Source organism: Bacillus rossius, chromosome 8 (genome assembly GCF_032445375.1).
Source record: "Bacillus rossius redtenbacheri isolate Brsri chromosome 8, Brsri_v3, whole genome shotgun sequence".
Lineage (NCBI taxonomy): Eukaryota > Metazoa > Arthropoda > Insecta > Phasmatodea > Bacillidae > Bacillus > Bacillus rossius.
This window is the reverse complement of record NC_086336.1, coordinates 39,718,190-39,738,906: the sequence shown is the minus strand read 5'-3', so window position 1 is coordinate 39,738,906 and position 20,717 is coordinate 39,718,190. Positions and strand designations below refer to the sequence as shown.

The following is a 20,717-nucleotide window of genomic DNA, read 5'->3' as shown; positions in this document are numbered from 1 at the left end:
TATTACAGATTCTTAAGTTTTTTATGGAAACAATTTCTTTTCTGCATTGTACATACTTAAGTGATATAGTTTTTATATGAGACAAACCACATAGACACATAAAAATACACACTTACAGAAATGTTTAATGTATAACTTAGAATTTGAATTTAAAATTTATTCTGCTTGATAGAAAATAATGCCTCTAATTACAAAACACATGTTGGTTAGCCATAACCTTTAACCGATACTTGACTCGGTTCGTAGTGCCAGAAAAGTGTTACTAACTTGGGTAAATATGTAGTTGAGCGGTATTTGCGAAAAAAAATGTTAAAAATCCGAAAATATCTTTATTATATGCTCTTCAACTTCCTCTTTTCATTAAAAGCGGCGGAGATAAGAAATTCCAAATACTTTAGGAGATATCAAATTTTTTAATTTTGCAATAAAGACCTGTGGAACCATTCGAGCGACGCCATTTTTGTTATTTTGCCGTGTGTTCGTGAATACGCGAATCGTCAATGCGTAATTAATAAAATGGTTGATTAGGTCAGGTCAGTTACATTATTAATACTTTCAAACTAAGCCGACATTAAAAATAATGTGAATTAATTTTAATTATTCTTTAGTTTTAAATTATTTATAATGTAACTGACCTTACCTAACAAACCCGTAACAAAGGATGCACAGTAATAACTCACGTTTTTTTTTTGTTACTTATTACTTGCACAACAATATCAAAATAACAAATAGAACCTTAAAATTAGAAACGTTAAAAACTCACCTAAGTTGGAGGCGGTAATTAAACACCGTTTTAAACAATAAATGAACTAAATAATCACGTATTGGTTCGTTTGAATTCTGGCCTATCACGAACAATCACGTGACATCATTATCCAATAAAAAAAGTAGATACTCGTACATAAACAAGAAACGATGATAATCGCCACATCAATGCACTGGTATTGTGATGAAATTTAAAAATTCGGTATCTCCTAAAGTATTTGGAATTTCTTATCTCCGCCACTTTTAATGAAAAGAGGAAGTTGAAGAGCATACAATAAAGGTATTTTCGGATTTTTAACATTTTTTTCCGCAAATACCGCCCAACTACATATTTACCCTAACTTGTTATTTTCTATTCACAAATGACCTCTCGATGTAATGGCAGTGATGTGCCTGGCACTCACGGCTTTAGGAAACTAACAGTTTACATAGCTACCTCATACTGAATAATTTCTTAAAGTTAAATTCTTCATAAATGATACTGACATAATTTTCATGCTTTCAACCATAGCACTTTGTGATATAGTAATCTCGAAGCAGCAAAATTTCTTTAGTAAAACTTAACATTAATTTTTATAGATATTATGTGAAGACACAGCACCACGCTGGGTTTAAACTCTAAACTATAAAAATTTGCTTAGATTTTTTTATATTTAATATTTGAATTATAAAACATGGTGTTATGACATTTTCTACTGACATTTAACCAATTATAAAAATTGCAGTGTAATTTTATTATCCATTAATTACATCCCTATTTGACAGTTACCCAACCAAAACATTGCCATGTGGTAGTCACATGGTTTTCCACATGGCAATGTTATTGTTGATATTTGGCGGAAGGATACATAGTCACCTTGAAAATAGATCCCAGCTTGAAGCAGGGCTTCCTAAAAGTATGAACTTACCGTGCGGCGACTATAGATGCCAGTTGTAACGGCTGGAAGGGGAGACGGCAGGGGAGAGTTAGATATGACGCAGCAGTGATGCTACGGAATTCTCGTAACGCTGCTTGTGTTTGTCTACTCCTCAGTATTTTTTTTTTTCATTTGAGATCATACCCGCATCCTTGTTCAATAAAAAATAAATTACTAATAGTTCATCGCAATCTGTACCTTAAAAGTAGAGACCGGAAAAATTCGCGAATTCATTTCGCGATAGGCTAAAATACAAATAGTTATACCTCAGTGCTGCCTCTGCTATTGGCTACCTTTATGACCCTGGGCCAATGAGAAACACACGACCAAAGCTTTATTGAATCACAGGCTGCTACGCTGGGACGTCTCACAAGATAGCAGCCAATGAATGGGTGACATTTAACCGAGTGTACGTAGAACTATTGAGTTCATCCATGAGGTCATTGAACCCGCGGATTTTTCCGGTCCCTACTTATAAGCAATAAGCTTATCAGAGGTAACGGGCGTAGCTGCCACGCACCCAAGAGTTAAATGTTTGTTGCAGGGAGAATAGCTTTCGAAAAGCTGACGGAGCTGGACTACAAGGGGACCACCTACTTCACGATCAAGAACCTGACGATGTTCGAGTGCCAGGGCTGGTGCCGGGAGGAGCCGGAGTGCCAGGCCGCGTCCTACAGGTAGCCGCGGCGTCTCCGAGACGTCTCCGAGACACAGCTCGACGTCTCCGCGCTGGCCCTGGCCTCAAGGGGGGGGGGGGGGGATACTTCTCGGCGTGTCATCCCCCAGACCTGCAATACCTTGTAGCAACCACTGTATTTACCAACAGGCTCCAGTCTGCAAGCGCCTGCGAGGAAATTCACTTATCATTTCACGCGGGCGAATACAACCATCACGATGATCACACCAGTTCACAAGTGCTGGCTTCGACAAGTGGCCAAAGCTGAGTCCTATGTCATGTCAAACCAAAAAAACAAAATCTAGCACGGAAGCTTTACTGCAAGCGGTATATAAAATATTTGAAATCTCAATATGGTGAGGCCTAAATTCCCCTTTAAGCTGGGCGCACCATCGAAGAAGAAAAAAATAACAGTAACAGTAAACGTAGTGTCGTGGGCACAAGATTTCATCGCCCATGTTTCCGAACCTGATTCGCAATAGCGCATAGGACGGTCGTGTGCATCGGAGGGAAATTAACATATGCATTTTACTTTCGCTACTTGTGTATATGGCGCAACAGCCAACGAGAGAATAGTAGGTTATCATTTAGTTGGGCGTAATCACTCATACTGTGGCAAGAAACTGTCGAGATATTACAATGTTCAGGTGTAATTCCTGTATTAACAATTCATTAATGTCAATACTAGGCGCAAGAATTTTTCGCAAACAAAAAAAAAAAACCTGCGCGCCAATTAGAATGCGAGAAGGTATGCTCACACCAGTTGTTTCCTCCTTGTAATTGGCGGCCGTCTGCCTTATTTGACCAGGCCATTCAGGACGTGTTTGCTTCCGCATTAATTAACTGTGATTGGTGTGCTAACAGCATCAGACATGCGCCTGAAATAAACTTACCCAATCACGAAACACAGACGATGCTTCAGTGTTTCATCTTTCTTTTCGTTAAAATTACACGCTCCTAGCTGTAATTTATTAAAGGTCACCAGTAATTAATGTAAATAAAAAAAAATGTTTCTTGTTTAGAATGGTTAACTAAAAATTTTAAATAACCTAAACTAAAAATTGTGTTCACAAGTTACTGGTCAGACGTCACAGGATTATCATTTTGTAGTTAATAGATTTATTTAATTGCACTACCAAAATATGTCGGATACATCGCGAAAATTCATTGGCTAAAATTAACAGTGAGATTTCAATTGTGAACCGATTTCGCATAGGTCGTGTGCTTGGCCTGACATGCACTCGCTTAGGTTTTTTTAATTGTGAACCCAAATTTAGGCCGGGTTTATAAACTACGCAAGGAACGTAATACGGAACCAACGCAAGAGCGACTCTGTCATTTATAAAGCCCTCGAGACGCAAGACGTCACCAAACCTATAAATAAAAAAATGTGCAACATTAGAAAAAAAATTTATCTCGGGGTTCTTTGGATAATTCATATTCATCACGAAAACAAAAGAAATGGTCAGTAATTTTATTTAAAAAAAAAGTTGTTTTCTATCACTGTATGGGAGTTTAATAAGAGTAATCATGAAGAAAGCAGAGGCTCTCGAGCCCATTGTCTGGAGTTTCTCGGCTTCTGAGTCGGAGCCGCGTCGAAGGCGAAGACTTAAATGACGTTTCGGTTGACCTTGCAGTTGCCATCATCAGGGCAGCAGTTACGTCGGTGAGGTCTTGGCCTTCGACACTGCTGCAACCCAGAAGCCAAGCAGCTCAGGTGTAAACATGATGCATCGTGGGGCTTCTATGCACATAACGCGTGCGTCTTTAAAGGTTTTTGGGAAACTTCTCATCAAATAGCCTATGGCCATTTAAAACGCAAGCCGAAACGCAAGAAAATTGGAAGTTGAACAAAACTTGCGTTTTGCTATTGCGTCTTGCGTGGTTTATAAACCAGTACTCCGAAACGTGAATTTTGAACATTTTGAGGTGAGTTCTTAGTTGAAAAGACCGTAAATGTACTGTAATTTCTAACAGTGTAGACGCAGAGAACAAGCAATCGGTAGGGCCATGCATATTTCGCGAAAAGATTCCGAGACTAGCTGAAAGTTAAAAACACTGTAGCAATCTTCTGTGTTTCGTGATTGGGCGAGTTTCTTTCAGGTACACGACGATTGTTAAAACACCCATCACAGTAATTCATTGCGGAACCAAATGCGTCCTGAGTGGCTCAGCCAAATAAGGTAACTACTTCTCTCGCAGACAACCGCCAATCACAAGGTAGAAACCGGTGGTACGCGTATACCTATTGTTGCAGTCTACTAGGCGTTCAGATTTATTCGCGAAAAATGCCTGCCCCTGGCAATCGGCAAACTTCCAGAAAGCAAGTCTCGGAACTGAGTCTGGATGAGGCGGGATCTGAGGCTTGTATAGGACGAGACAGTAACAAGCTCGCCGCAGGTTTGCATGCCGTCGGGTGAGATTGATGACGGTCACGATGGTGATGATGGTGACGATGTGCTCGCAGCTTCGTGGTGAACCCGATGATACCGGTCCAGGAGACAGTGTGCCAGCTGCAGAACGAGACCTCGGCCAGCAACCCGTCGGCCGTGCCGCAGAGATCCGTCAACCTCTACTACATGGTCAAGAATCAGATACGGTCAGGTCAGTTCCTGCTCTGAGCGCGGTCAGCGTCCTCGTCCTCGCGTTGCAGCAGTGTTGAGTCGTCCTCCGATGGTTACTGTTTGTTTGTTTTTTATCAATTATGTGGTCAAAAGCTGTACGCCAACGACCAGAAACTCAATCCTTAATCGGCACTTTTTATAATATCGTTATTAATCACTAGCCGTGTGCCCGATGGGAAAGTATTTTATCCTCATTTTTTTGATGAATCACAGAAAAAAACGCCGATACAACTGATTTTTATTTATAAACTGAAGCCTCAATACCAATTTCCATATTTCGAACTTCAAAACTGACAAACTTCCACACAAATTTTCATTCCCTATTTAACCCTCTTAGTGGATGGATTTTCAAAAATCCTTTCTTAGTGCTCACCTACGTCAAATAAGGAACTCCTATGCAAAACTGCATGCCTCTAGACCCACCGGTTTAAGCAGTGCGTTGTTTGTCAGTGTTAAAGTTTTATTAATTAGATAATATCTTCTTTCAAATTCCCACCCATGCCTTTCCCGGGACTCGAACCCAGGACCCCTCGCACCGTAAGCCGGTGTGCATCCGACTATGTTACGGAGATGACTGACTGCCTTAATGGCATAACCACCTGCAATTATACTGTTTGCACTCACATACTTCAAAGTTTCTAGACGACTCTCTTGGAAAATTGGCAAAAAAAGCTCCAATTGCAATCAAGCAGGACTCACTGTAGCAACAGTGCCAGACAGGCATTATTTAATCTACGAATCAGTTCAGTTGCCTGTTAAGCATTACTTTAATGAAATACTACAAATGGAACAACGCATGTGTTTACATTTCAGACAACGTGTGCCTGCGGCCATGGACTTTCGAACGGGTTCCTAACAAGATGATCAGAGGATTGGACAATGCACTTATATACACGTCTACAAAGGAAGCTTGCCTGGCAGCCTGCCTTAACGAGGTACTTATTTATATATATTTATTTAAATTATTTCTACACTAAAAAATTACGTGCGTAGCGGAAACAAAATGTGAGCGTGTCTTTAAGAACTTGCCAGTGATGTGTAACAACATCTAACTAACCTCGGTAACGAGCAAATTCATGTGTTCTCATATGAAAATATAATACGATACTCGGAACACGAAATTTAACGCAGAATTCTTTAAAATAATTCCGAGCGCGATAAATATAAGCAAATTGTGTTTTTAACTATGTACATTTCTGGACGCAAAAAAAAAAGAGAGTAGTTTCCTCATCCATTGTTAGAATTCGCTGCCGGAGCAGTTACGTCTACTATTAAATTATTATATTAACAGACCGAAATTTAAAACTGTATAATAAAACAGCTCCGATAAAAGCTAAAAAGACTTGAAAAAATACTAAACCCCGGTTTTGGACCTGATTTTCAATAAGAATTTTTTTTAAAATAATACCAATTCTGATACAATTCATTTAATAGTTAATACTGTATTTGTCTTTGTGAAATTTCGTTCACGCCATTCGCCACAGATGACAATACCGTGGTTGTTACAAATTTCCGTTCCTTGCTTGTTTGCAGTTGACCGAGAGCTAAGATGTTACCCATCAATAAGTTTAAGTAATAGTTAAAAAATATTCAGTCTGTTGACTGATATTTTGGACTACCGTTTCCTAGGACCCTGATTCGAATCTCCATCCCAAGTGTGGTATAGTTTCTCGAAACCAGCGCTTGCAAACGCTGGGATGGTTTCTTAAAGCGGAACGTCGTGCGAAACAGCGCGCACACAGCACAGACGCACGGAGTTTGGATGTACACAAGCAGACAGCAGCTGCCACATTACGAAATAGCACACGCACAGCAAAACTGCATGCGCACGGCACGCAGAAAGTTGACGAACTTCTAATTTTTTTATCCGTGCTGTGTGCCGGTTCCTGTTTTGCAGCCAATCAGCATACGGTACGTCAGCAGCAGATAATAACTGGTACGTGCATTTCAAAGATAGAGTGAAAATAATTCAAATATGCATTTATTTGCGAGAACGTTGTTTGCAGCAGCAAAACAGTGATATTAAAAGTTTGGATTCAAGTTTTAAAAAAGCCTCTGTAAATAATAGCTGACAATATAAAAACATTTGAAATTGTAAATTTCAACAGAATTAAATGAGGAAAAAATCTGTTCGAACGATTCGAACTGCTATGTTGTGTGCGAATGTAGCTTCGACATCTGTGCTGTGCGTGAGCGACTGTGCTATTTAAAGCCCGTTCTACAATGACACGGAAACGGAGACAGATCTCACGAGTATCTACAACAGCACGCAGACGGAGACGGACCCGTAAAGATTAGCTCGGCAATGCTGAGCTCTTCCGCTTACGTTGTTCCGTGCGTCCAATGGAAGCCGAGTATTTGGCCGCGGTGGTAGCAACGTTTGTTTACATTTGGAATACGTGAAAATTGTTTCAAGTACAAGAATATGTAGTGTGCTATAATTACTTTTTGCTTTATTTTTTATTAAATATTCAAATCCTGGCTGTGTTTCATTCTCGATTCTCAATATTTTTTTTCAAGTGAAATAAATTTTTCGTAACCGTGATGTTCAACTCATCGATTGCCGTTTTTTACGGTTCAGTGGATAGTTAAACGTAAATAAATATCTTGCGGATCAGGATTTGTTTCAGTTTTTACGTTTCCGTTACCTTGTAGAACGGGCCTTATATGCTGTTAGCGTGCTATCACGACTGTAGCCTAGGCTTCTCTAGAACACTATAGACTGTGGACGATTGCTTTCTCGATTTTTTTCACTCGTGCCCTGTAGGCGCATCTCCAGTGACTTTGTCATCGATAAGACGTAAAACTAAAATAAATAAATAGCTAAATAAGCTTCCAAATGTAAGGAGGGTGAAATATAACGGAGGGCTTTAAGTGTTATGGAACACCTCCCAGTTAGATGTTAAGTCCGAGGTTTTGGAAAATAAAATAACAATAGCCTCTATTTTATCGTATTCCTCACGTATTGTAGAGTCATTATGTAAACTATTATGTTGACATCATTTTAGAGCTATAAATTTTAAAAATGTAACTCGTAGAATAGCATTAAAAATGTAAAATAATAAATTTTCAAAAAACTTTTTTGAAGTGTGATAGTCTTTCAGTACTCGCCGGAGATGTGTAACAACGGACAAGCAAATTTGTGTTCTCATCTCGCAAATACATTAACAATACGAAACTCTGAAACGAAATCCAACGTAAAATTCTTTAAAATAATACCGAGCGTGACTAAATAAATATACAAAAATTGTGTTTTCAACTACATTTCTGGGCGCAAGTCACACATAGTTTCCGCACCCGCCGCTAGAATTCGTTACCCGGAGCAGCTGCATCGACTATCGAATCAATCGATTCGCAGAGCAACTACCATATGATTAAACGGTTACGAAAAAAAAATTAATAAATCCCGGCTTTGGACATGATTTACGACAAGGAATGTTTATTAAAATACTGCCCATGTTGTTAAAAATTCACTAAACAGTTAATACTATAAAGTTTCCCTTTGGGAGCCCCCCTGGATCGACGCCACTGACAGGCATGCGGACAGGGCGGCTATAGCTACCGGCAATGATGACAGTGTCAGTTCCGCCGACTGGGCTGTCCGCATCAGCAACTGATCCGAGCCGTTGCAAACGCGGCGAGCGACGCCGCCCGAGCCCCATAGAGTCCAGGGAGACGACGGGATTGACGGACGACGTGACTGCGTGCTGACGGGTTCGCGCCATCCCCCACAGATTGGCAGCACCGTGGCTACACCAGGGGCGCAACAACAGGGGGGGGGGGGGGGGCGGGGCAAGGGTATTTTGACCCCCTCCCCCTCTGAAACCTTGATGTGGGGGCAAACGGGGGCAAAGAAAGTGCTGTGTAATCAATTTTTAGATGACAAAACTGCTTAAATAGCACCATTTTCCACCTTGAAATACAAATTTTTCCGGGGGAGGGACCCCCCGCTTCAATAGGGGGGGATCGATGATTATTTATAAAAAGGTATATTGCCCCCCCCCCCCCCTTTTTGGAAATTTAGTTGTTGCGCCCCTGGGCTACACGTTTCCGTTCCATTCCACGAAATCACTGCCACCACGTCCACCACGGAAGCTAAAGATGTTCACACACACGCGCACACAGACAAGTGACGCGGAAGGGACGGGTTCCGCGCGGAGCAGGAGGACCCCTCGCAGGAGACTGATGTGGATGACCGTGTGTCCCCCCCGCAGCACCGGTTCACGTGCCGCTCGGCCGAGTACAACTACGTGACGCTGCAGTGCCACCTGAGCGACTCCGACCGCCGCTCCACGGGCCAGTACGTGCAGTTCGTGGATGCCCAGGGCGTCGACTACTTCGAGAACCTCTGCTTGAAAGGTACCGTCGGGAGTCACCAAGGCACCGGGGGTTAAAAAAAAAAAAAAAAATTGGTTGTCTGTAAAGTCGGTTTACGGACGATAGTTTAACGTGACAACGTCATAACAAAACATTGATGAAATTATTGCATACTTTTATGAATAAAATTGAATAATTTTTATTGAATTATCACTATTTTTTATGGATAAAAATGAGTGAAATGAAATCTACAATTTAATTCATAAATTTACTTTTATTTGCACTCATTAATTCAAATATGTTTATTACTTTAAAGAACAGAATATTTTAACTATAACTTTTATACATGTTCGCTATTTAACTTCTTCCAATCTGTGTTATTCTGTTAAGCGATAGGACGATGATAGGAAAAGTAGAAAACGAATGGGAGTGTTTCAAGTTTAATGTGCCTCGAAAAAGTCAAATCGATGGTTGTTCCAATCGAGTGGAAGAGAGATAGATGCGGCGCAAGCGTACAATGAGCGTAACGGGACAATGAGTCATCCTTTTTCGTGCGTGCAGCCGGCGTTCATCGATTTATTAGACGCTGTCACGTCAAAAAAATGGACTGGCCCCTTCCGTAACATTCAACGTACAACTTTTCAATCTCCGCCACACTGCAATTCTTTTTGTAAATGGAACAGAAATATTCATATAAAAACTACAGATATTTGTAATTTATTTACATGGAAAACAACTGCTTCACTAAAAGATAGCGTTCGTAGTAATACTGGTTTCTTATTCTTACCCGGGTATTTTTTCTTTGTGTTGTCCCAGCAACCTCAATTAGTTAAAGTTGTTTGTAAACCCTTCCCTGATTAGCTTACCAGTATTAACTGCGCACATTAATAAGCACAATAAAACAAAATAAAGTCCAATTATTCAATATTCATTAATCTCAATTGTTTTTAAAAAAATATTCGTGAATAAAAATTAATTAAAATACAAAACAATGCACCAATTTTCGAATGAAACACTCAGTATTATCTAGAAAAACGTATTTAATTTATGCAAAAATAATAAAGTTAAAATATATTTCTTGAAGTATTTCAAACTATTTCTTGCCAATTGGTTTCAAAAGGAATCTTTTGTAAAAGTACAGAATGTTTTTCTATGCAATACACTGAACTAAGATTCCAAAAAAAAAAAAAAAAAAAACCCTGAGTGGGAAAAACAATCCCACCATCCTTTGTTTCAGCTTTCCGAGGTTTACCCGAAATTGCCCCAAGCAAATGCTGGGACGGTCCCTTGCGATACGCCATGACCGCTCTCTTCCCTAGTTTCCTTAAACTGTGTTGTCGATAGTATCCGTCAAAGATTGACGAGGCATCAACAATCAATAAAATAACATTCAGTATCCAAGGGGGTGGAAAGTTCCGTGCCAGGGTTTGCTGGTCTGCTAGATTTTCTTATTGTCCGGAATATAAGCTGGCTCGCATATAAGTCCACCTATTGCTTTTCAGTTTAAATTTTGAAAAAAAAAAATATTAGATTGCTTGCTGACAAGTAATTGATTGTACTTCTTAGCAACCTGCTGGTCATTGTATTACACATCTTCAAACATTGTTTATATACTGACTATTTTACAAGTTAGTGTTGCACACAAAACATGACTCAAATATTTCTTTAAATGAAATTTTTAAACTGGCAACTTGGTGGTAACAACTTAACCATCGCAGAGTCACTTTCACTATCGCCATCACTGTAGCTCACACTCTCTTCACTGCTGGTTGCACTTTCTACTCTGTTGGCAACGTGTTCTCGACAAACAAACATCAGTTTCTACGTTAAAAATCTGTTATTTGTAAAAATTAATTTGCACCATTGTAATATATTTTTTTAAATTTCTGACATCCAGTATAAAATATACATGTTTAAATTTATTAAATGCCCGCATAAAGTAGGGTATGCATTTTTCTTCATAACTTTAGGGAAAAATTTCTGACTTATTTTGGGCACAATACAGTAATTACTATTTCGAAAATTGTTAAGCTTAATAAGTAGAACGTACGCTGTCTTCCTTCAAGCCAAAACATCAAGACAAACAGCACTCTTGCTGGTGGAAAAGTAAGCCACTAAGGTGGTAAGGGAGGGGGTGGGGGGATAACTGTGCTAGGCACAAGCACACCAGAATTGCAGGAACATAAAAATTTAGCTGATAGACAAAAGAAAACTTCTGCATTATGTGCTTGTTTGCTTATTTGATTATGAGCTAAATGAACCAAATTATATCAATCTGCACTATATTCAACAGTAAAAAAGCACTAAACTATTTTAAGGCATGCTACATTTGGCACAAATAAGCACTACATATTCAGAACAAATTTTAAATTTAACGAGTGTAAATCTAAATGAGCGACTATATTTGATCTATAATACAACTGTGAGAAATGAGCAGAGCTTGTTTAGCATACATTTCGCAAAGGGTACATGTATTAGAGAGTCATAAAGTATTTTCAAAAAAAAAAATAAAATAAACTTTTTAAACTAAAAAAAAAAGAACTAACATCACTTACACAGCAACTTAAAAAAAAAAAACCCTCAACCACCTTTGTCTCTACAAGCCATAACTTTGAACCTAGTTAACTCGTGCAGATTGCAAAGGTTGTGCAGCGAACTGGCTCGCCCTTCAAGTGTGTGCGTGTGTGTGCGTGGGCAGGTAACGCTGCTTGCAAAGGCAACAGAAACTTCGCAGTTCCCCGCCTCGGAGTGCCGGAAGACAGGGTGTCGCAGTACGCGAGTCTTCACTACTACGTGGACAAGGAGCTACAGGTATTTAACCGTTACTCTTCCTCTTGCATTGCTTTCAACTTGTCACGCAAGCAACAGATATAGGATCAAGGAAACATTTGCGAGAAAAAAAATGGTAAAAATGTTTTTAATAATATTATTTAATATACTAATGGCTGTCTTGTCAAAACAATTTTTTTAAGGTCAGCCGTTTTTGCGGAATGTATTCACAAGTGTAAAAACGCAAAATACCTGATAAGTAGAGACCTGCAAAATTCGCGGATTCATTGACCTCTAGGATAGACTCCACAGTCCTTTAAATACTCGCGCAAATGACACCTGTTCATTGGCTACTGACGCGTGAGACGTCTCAACTAGGCTGTCCGTAATTCGGCACTTTCTTGGTTTAGTGTTTCCCATTGGCTCACAGTTCCCCGGATAAAATGTGGGCCAATCGCAGAAGCTGTACGAAGGTATAGTTGTTTTGATGCTAGCCTATCGCGAAATGAATCCGCGAATTTTGCATGTCTCTACTGATAAGTAGCCATCACGTAATACTCACAATGCACTATGCTATGATATCACCAATGTATTAAATACTCAAACATATAACGCAATGGTTAAAAGCACATACAACACTGTACACATAGTTTTGGTGCAGGATTAGAAACCATTACGACAGTGTCTCTATTTACAATAACTGTTGGAAGGTATCAATCACAACGAGCGCCATCACTGGTATTGATGTGCATCACCAAGACGTTGACGCAATACCATGTTCAGAGTTTTATTTTTATCGGAAGAACACCTACGTCCTACTCTATTAAATTACCAAAATGTTAAACGGGACAGGTATAAAGCAAGGAAAACCCAGGGAAATTGTGCGAAAGTAAGAATGTGGAAATCCTGAATATTTCTCCACTGTTCTTGTGCGCAAAACGCAGCTGGAGGTAAGGACCGGGTTTTGTAAACTACGCAAGAAACGCAACAGCGCAGGAGACGCGGGACGCAAAATTTTCTGAAACCCACATTTTAGGTTACCAGTTTACTGACGACGCAAGGCGAAATAACGCAGCGCATGTTACGATCAGCTTCTAGCAGTCAGAGAAAAATAACTTTTTTTTTTATATATATAAATTTTTGACACGTTAATTTTGTTTTCATGATAAACATGAATCATCAAACGAAGCCAGCGGACATTTTTAAAGGTATAGGCAGTGGCGTAGCAAGCGGGTGAACAGGGATTGCCCCCGCCAGGGGCGGGGGCGCGAGGTTTTGCTTTAAATCGTTTTGCCTAATCGTGTTTCCCCACCTTCGTTTTGCCTAAAATTCGTTTTGCCTAAAGTCTATTTGCCTAGTCATTTTGCCTAAAGTCTATTTGCCTAGTCATTTTGCCTAAAGTTGTTTGGCCTAAAGTCGTTTTGCCTAAAGTCGTTTTGTCTAAAATTAGTTTGCCTAAAGTAGTATTGCCTAAAACCATTTAGCCTAAAATCGTTTTGCCTAAAGTCGTTTTGTTTAAGTCATTTTGCCTAAAGTCATTTTGCCTAAAATTTTTTTTGCCTAAAGTCGTTTTGCCAAAAAGTCATTTCGCCTAAAGTCATTTCGCCTAAAGTCGTTTTTGCCTAGTCATTTTGCCTACAGAACATTTTAGGCTAAATGACTTTATGCAAAACGACGTGTACTCCCAGGGGCGCCGGATAAGGAAGGGAGGAGGGGAGGGGAGCCGCCGCCGCGGCGGTATTCGCGGTTACTGAACCGTCCCCCCGCTAAGTCTGGCCAGGGGCGCGTCACCTCAGCTACGCCACTGCTCGCGCTGCCGCAGGTGACGAGCGACGCGTCGTGCAAGCTGGCGTGCGAGATCGAGAGCGAGTTCCTGTGCCGCTCGTTCCTGTTCCGCGGGCCGCCGCTGGGCGGCGCGCCCAACTGCCAGCTCTTCCACCTGGACCACCACACGCTGCCCGACGGGCCCAGCTCCTACCTCAACGCCGAGCGCCCGCTCATCGACGACGGAGCGCGCGTCGGCACCTACTACGAGAACGTCTGCGAACGTGAGCGCTCGCCCCCACTTCCCTCCCCTCCCCAACCCTCCCCTTCCCCGAATTCCCCGTGACACTGCGAGATCTCTGGCAGCCAGTGTCGTATATCGCACCCTGAGTACAAGACTATCGTAACTCAAAAAAAATTGAGTTTATGAGATATTTTTACCATAAGCAGGAAAATATCATTATTAGAGCCACGGGAATTTCGCGGATTCATTTAGTCGCAAGCTAGAATGCAAACCTCCACACTGTCGCACTGTGTTCGTGATTGGACCGCAGTTATCTGGACACGCCCCCTCTACGACCGTGAGCCAACGATGTCCAGCTAGGAGAGAAGTAAGCGAATCAGGTTAGTGCCAAATAACAAGGATAAAATTGTTATCGCTAAGAAATCAACCAATGGGAAAGTAAACATGGGTCGAGCACACCTATAACTTTGAATTCTATCCTGAGGCCAGAGGAATCCGTGAAATTTCCGGGACTCTAATCATTATCTAGGCACTGCAAGACTATTGCAATATTATATTTACTTTTACGGGACTTATGGCAAATAATGTAGTGTTGCACTCTGGAAAACATCATATAAGAATATGTGAAATACTACGGCGTCTGAGTTGTGACAGTATTGCACTGATTTTTTGAGTTACGATAGTCTTGTACTCAGGGTGAGATATCTAGAGACCGGAAAAATTCGCGAATTCATTTCGCGATAGGCTAAAGTACAAATGGTTATACCTCAGTGCTGCCTCTGCTATTGGCTCGCAACTCACCTGGATGACTCTGGGCCAATTAGAAACACCAAACCAAAGCTTTTTATCGAATCACAGGCTGCTACGTTGCGACGTCCCACAAGACAGCAGCCAATGAGTGGGTGGCATTTGACCGAGTGTACGTATAACTATGGAGTTCATCCTACAGGGCATTGAACCCGCGAATTTTTTCCGGTCCCTACATATATCCCCTTGGCACAACATCAGTACACTACAGTTTTACCCATCACAAATTTGAACCCCACCCTGGTTTCTTGGACCCAATCGTAACCACGCGATGATATTTTAATGACAAAAGTTACCAATGTTTTCTAAACCAATGTATGTAGGTTAATATCTTGGTATCTTGGCAGAAGTTAGTCGCCAGTAAGGAAATTTGTAGGCATCATGGCGCCTGGTGTCCATAGAGCCCTGCAAACGCCTGTTCTGTTAATAAATGTTGTACTGGACCAATTAAAAATAATTTATGAACGTAACCGGTATAACTGACTAAGAATCTTCCAGTTATTACATTTTTTTTAAAAATATTTTTTTTTAGTAAGGGTGCGGTGGTTGAGTGGTTGGCACTCTCGCATCCCACCAATGCAATCCAGGTTCGGGTCCCGACTAGGTCGAAACCGGATTTATCGCAAGACGTTGCCGTGAAATGTGGGTTTTCTCGGGGTGTTCCGTTTCCCCCTACCCATTCATTCTGTCCCATACCACCTCACCTCGCGCACTCTCCGGACTGGCCGGAACGACAGGTCTGTACCACCTTGAAGGGCAGCCGGCTCTTGTGTCAGCCCCGTCCCATCCATGCGGACCCTGCCTCAGGCGGGAAACTGCATGTCTGTTTTCATACATTATTTTCCTTGCAGTGGCGAAGATTTATATAGGCCTACTACGTTAAATGGTATTTATCCTTTGGTATTCTGTATTTTCAACAGGAAATCTAACACATCAGCATCTATGGGCATAACATTTTAACGATTCTGTGAACTAATCAAATTCACGTAATTTTCGTTTCACAATAAAATCTAGAAAAATCATTTTAAACTAAAATTCTAACACACAAATTTTCTACCCCTGCTTCTATCAACCTTTCTCATTTGCCAAACGCTTGTATCCACCTTAGTCATGACGTGGCAAACTTTCAGCAGAATTACACAATTAAAATACTTGAACACTTAAAAAAATAAAAAAATAAAAAAAATAGAAACAAAATCATTTTGCACCTAGTGCTAAAGGCTGAACTCTCATCTTAAATCATCTCAACAAACATGAACTCTAGTGTAAAAAGCTGACAATGCACTCTAATCTCATCCCTCTTACGAATGGATATAAAATCATCCCGAGCTGCATGTTCGAGGGCAATGCTGCGAAACAGTGGCTTGATTGTGGACTCGCTTGTGGACTCGCTTGTGGACTCGCTCGAGGACTCGTGGACTGATTCACTTGTGGACTCGCTCGAGGACTCGCTCGAGGACTCACTTGTGGACTCGCTTGTGGACTCGCGTGCGGGTGTGTTGGCAGGGGCCCTCGCGGGGTCGCCGCAGGACACGCTGCCTGTGGTGTTCGACAGCACGGACGACCCCGCCATCAACAACCTCACTCGCACGGACGTCAACTGCGACAAGACCGGCACGTGCTACGACGGTAAGCACTTTCTCTCGTCACGGTCCAGATCATTTATACACATAGAGTTTATTCAAAGGTCAGTGTATAAAAGTGAGGGTAATCAGGATGCGTACACAGAATTTCATTTTATTTTATAAATATTTTTTTGTGGGAATGATAGATTATTTTAGGATTTCGGGGGAATGGGGAGGATTATGTCTCCCATATATTTCCCCCTGCATTAAGGGTAACGTTACCTCAGATAATTGTTTAAAATATCGATAATATAATGTGGTGCCTAAATTTAAAGCATTTTCAATGACCGTTGTTCACTTGTAAAGACAATATACCTATATATATGTGTTTTTTTTTTTAAATTTTGTGATTATTTACTTCTTTGGTCAGACTGACAGACCGCTTATTAAGAACTACTGATATATTGTGTATTTAACAGGTATGCTGAGTATTGATCGCATATTCAAAATTACCCTAGACATCAAATCCAGATTGGTGAGAAACAAGTGGTCTAGCCACTACTTAATCGACTGGTATATTATTTGATAAAAACTATGGAATAATATTCTGTATGTCATGATGTGTTCACTGCTGTAATTTGGTTACTGCCTGGACACAGGTTCAGACGCCCTATTTTCGTAGCAGGCAACTATCCTCATTTTTCAATTTAAAAAAAATGAATAAAAAGAAGAAATGGTAAACATGTCCGAAACAAGTTTTGTGAGAGCGATTCACTGTGATAGACGTAGTTGAGCATTTTTTAATCAATAATATGACTCAGGTTTTGTTGGCATTTCACGTGGTTTGTATTATCTTACAGTTGTTGCTTCGTTTAAATTCAATATTTATTTCTTGGTTGTACTTTCCTGCATAATACGTACACACTCAATTTAGATTCTAAATACAGGGCCGGCGCGTCCATATAGGCGAACTAGGCAACCGCCTAGGGCACCAAGTATCTGGGGGCGGCGCAGCACGACATGCAACAGCTGATATCATATGTTTAACCATTATTGAAACTAGATAAAAATTGATTTTTGTAACAGTTTGGAATGTTTATATTGATATAAGTAATTATTTAAAGTCCACGGTGACCTGTTTATGATTTGTAATAAGTAAAAAAAATAAAAATAAAAAAAAACACAAGCCTGCTTACATTTGATTGTTGACAAAATCTTAGGCTTACTATAGTGCAATTTTAATATGTTAGTCCGGTGTACTCCTCTGAGTTAAACTTTGTCTCAGTGCCCTGACGCCCCTTTCCCATTGGCGTATCGGATATTCTGCTGGCCTAATCACTGACTGGCAGACCGCTTACCATTTCCCCCGCCTTCAGTCACGCCTCAAGCCTGTAATATTATTTCTCTTCGTGACCCTAACTGCATAGAGCAGCTTCTGGGCTGCAAGCCGCTACTTCTCAGAGAGCTGCTGAGAGAAGTAAGTCTGGTCACGAATACGTATTAGGTTCTCTCCTCGAAAAGCACGTCATGGACGCTTGTTCTCAGCGTCGATGCACTTTCCCCCCCCCCCCCTCTCTTTCGGTTCTAAGAATTCGCCTAAGGCCAATGACCGGTCGTAACCCCCTGGACAACAGCGACCGTCTCCCAGGATGCCTTGCATAAAAAAATGTGTGTGCCAGGATGGACCACCCCGCGACACCTAGCGGCAAACTCGCTAACCATCCAGCCAACCTACCCTCTAGGGCACCAGAGAGCAGCACCGCTCTCCCTTGAGTTATATGGACGCCCGGCGCGAGTCGATTCCTTTCAACTCAGCCGCCTCCGACAGAGTTCTCTACGGTCGCCCAGGGTGGCCAACTTCAAGACTCCTGCTAGAGTTTTTTTTCCGCCCGCGTTCGGGCAAGTTCGGTATTTTTCGGCGGGCCAGACACCTGTTAGAGCAGGTGGGCACTTTTTAATTACGAGACGCCGTTTACCGCGAGACAGATCAACTCGCGTCGCGGCTGCAGACAGACCTCCATCGCGAATCGGCTAGATTTCATCCGACCGTTAACGAATATGTAGTCGCCTTGTATAAGGGATGCTATCCCTCAAGTCCATTTTAGTAGATTAGTCTGTCTGCATAGTTTAGTTATTTGCCTTAGAAATTTTTCTCTTTGAAATTTATTATTATGAAGAAATCATCCGCGTCCTGCCGCGCAATTCGCGAGCTCCCGAGCCTGGCTGACTCCACGACTGCAGCGTGCTGGGCAACTCCCCTGTTTTGACAGGGTTCGATGACCGGGAGAGATTGATGCTCTCATCTCGTGGCCTCCCCCCCCTTCCCTGTTCCGTGGGTCACATTCGAAGAAACGCTTCTACTACCCGACGTGATTGTTTGAAGACCCCGGGTGGTAATGTAATTTCAACATTTCCCCTTTACCTAGCGACGAACTATCTCAACCGGATGACCAACCCACCAGCGACCAGTGTTTTTCTCAAGAAAATGTAAAACGGATAGAACTAATTATCAATGTAATCATCGGATCCATACACTCATAATGCAAAGGTTTATATTTCAAACTAAGAATGTAAATTAGTTTAAGTAAGCGCTGGCCAGCCCCAATTTCGTGTTCCTTTTGTTAATCTTGGAAAATTGTTAAATCTTTTGTATGTATGTTAAAATAATTGAAACATGATATTCATCAGGGCAAATAAAACAGGGAAACTATAGATCAAGTTAATCGTGTAGTTTTTATTTTATTGATTATAACGATCCCCCAACTTCCCCTTTGCTTGTTACAGGAAGTTCCTAAATTGTGTTTGTTCCCACCTCGTGTCGCCTCTGGTAAATCATTTCATTTAACGTATTTTTTTTTCCAGCTTGTTTCCAAGGCTCTTTTAATTAATTCCAAATAACTCTATTTTGAGGCACGAGGGGTGTTACAAGTTGTGCAAAGCAAAGTATTTTGAGGTAATGAAAATTTTTTTTTGGGTGTCCAGCGGTGTGTGTGTGTGTGTGTGTGTGGCGGGGGTTGGGGAGGGGGGGGGGGGGAAATTAAGGTTTTTCGTCTAGGGCGCCAATTTACCTTGCACCGGCCCTGTCTAAATAAATACTATAACTGTTCTATCTTTTTATTGATATGTGAAAAAAATTAACGCAGGGCTGAATATAACTTCACAATGTAAAGAAAATGTTCTCTGTCTCCTTTTTTTGGCGGTTAGTCGCTTTAGAGCGTCTCCTTTCTGTGTGTGCTGCCTTGCCCGGCGCCGAGATAGCCGAGACAGCTGAGGATGTGCTTGGTTGGCAGTGGCCGTGAACTGCAAGGACACGCGCATAGCGGTGCAGGTGCGCACCAACAAGCCCTTCAACGGCAGGATCTACGCGCTGGGCCGCTCGGAGACGTGCAACAACGACATACAGAACAGCGACCTGTTCCGCCTGGACCTCACCATGAGCGGCCAGGACTGCAACACCCAGTCCGTGGTGAGTGGTCCGCGCCCACTCGACGAGGCAGTGAATACCAACCAGTCTTCAACATGCCTGTTCGAGAACCTACCTTCACTTAATTACAAAAACTTATATAGAAATCTAAACCTGTTACAAAGTCTTCTAACATATCAAACAGAATGTCTTGGGTTCCATTGAAAATGATTAAACAGGTTGCCAACAGTATTTTTTTTTCTTTTTATTACTCCAGCTGACTTTTTAAATTTAATTTTAACTCGTTAAGGTTACAAAAAAAACTACAGTTAGATTGTTTAACATGTAAAGAAATTTCGTTTGTGTGCGATGCACATGAATTTTGCCCACAAATTTGAGGGAAGAATGAAGGTGTGGGTAGGGATACCGAAGTGTGACAGCGCGTGTGTGCACGTGTGTGTGTCGCAGACGGGGGTGTTCACCAACACCGTGGTCCTGCAGCACCACAGCGTCGTGATGACCAAGGCAGACAAGATATACAAAGTCAAGTGCACCTACGACATGTCCTCCAAGAACATCACCTTCGGCATGATGCCCATAAGGTACGCCATCATTTCCTCGCCCGTCCTCCTGGGCCGTTGAGAGAGTGTGGCAGGTCCGGGCCCCACGGGGGGCCCCCGATTCAGATTCCCAGTTTTTTTTTTTTTTAATGCTTGAGTTTACTCTGATGATACGAAAATTGCATCTGCTGCTAATATAATTAATTTGAAACCTTACAGGTTTATGTGGTATTATGCACAGATTACATTTGCAGTTATGGCCATGCTAACGTTTACAGTCTTAATTATTATTTTTTTTTTAAATTG

General features: G+C 41.4%; 1 protein-coding gene across 2 annotated transcripts in view; it reads left to right on the top strand.

Annotated features, from left to right (window-relative positions):
* Positions 1-20,717, top strand: part of LOC134534779 (uncharacterized) — a 113,285-nt gene that overhangs the window by 84,227 nt on the left and 8,341 nt on the right. For both annotated transcript variants that reach the window (XM_063373357.1, XM_063373358.1), the window contains exons 3-11: positions 2,227-2,359; positions 4,826-4,962; positions 5,796-5,917; positions 9,197-9,341; positions 11,998-12,110; positions 13,891-14,116; positions 16,390-16,512; positions 19,739-19,914; positions 20,320-20,453. In XM_063373357.1, coding sequence (XP_063229427.1) covers positions 2,227-2,359; positions 4,826-4,962; positions 5,796-5,917; positions 9,197-9,341; positions 11,998-12,110; positions 13,891-14,116; positions 16,390-16,512; positions 19,739-19,914; positions 20,320-20,453 — 1,309 coding nt within the window. The remainder of the gene's footprint in view (positions 1-2,226; positions 2,360-4,825; positions 4,963-5,795; positions 5,918-9,196; positions 9,342-11,997; positions 12,111-13,890; positions 14,117-16,389; positions 16,513-19,738; positions 19,915-20,319; positions 20,454-20,717) is intronic.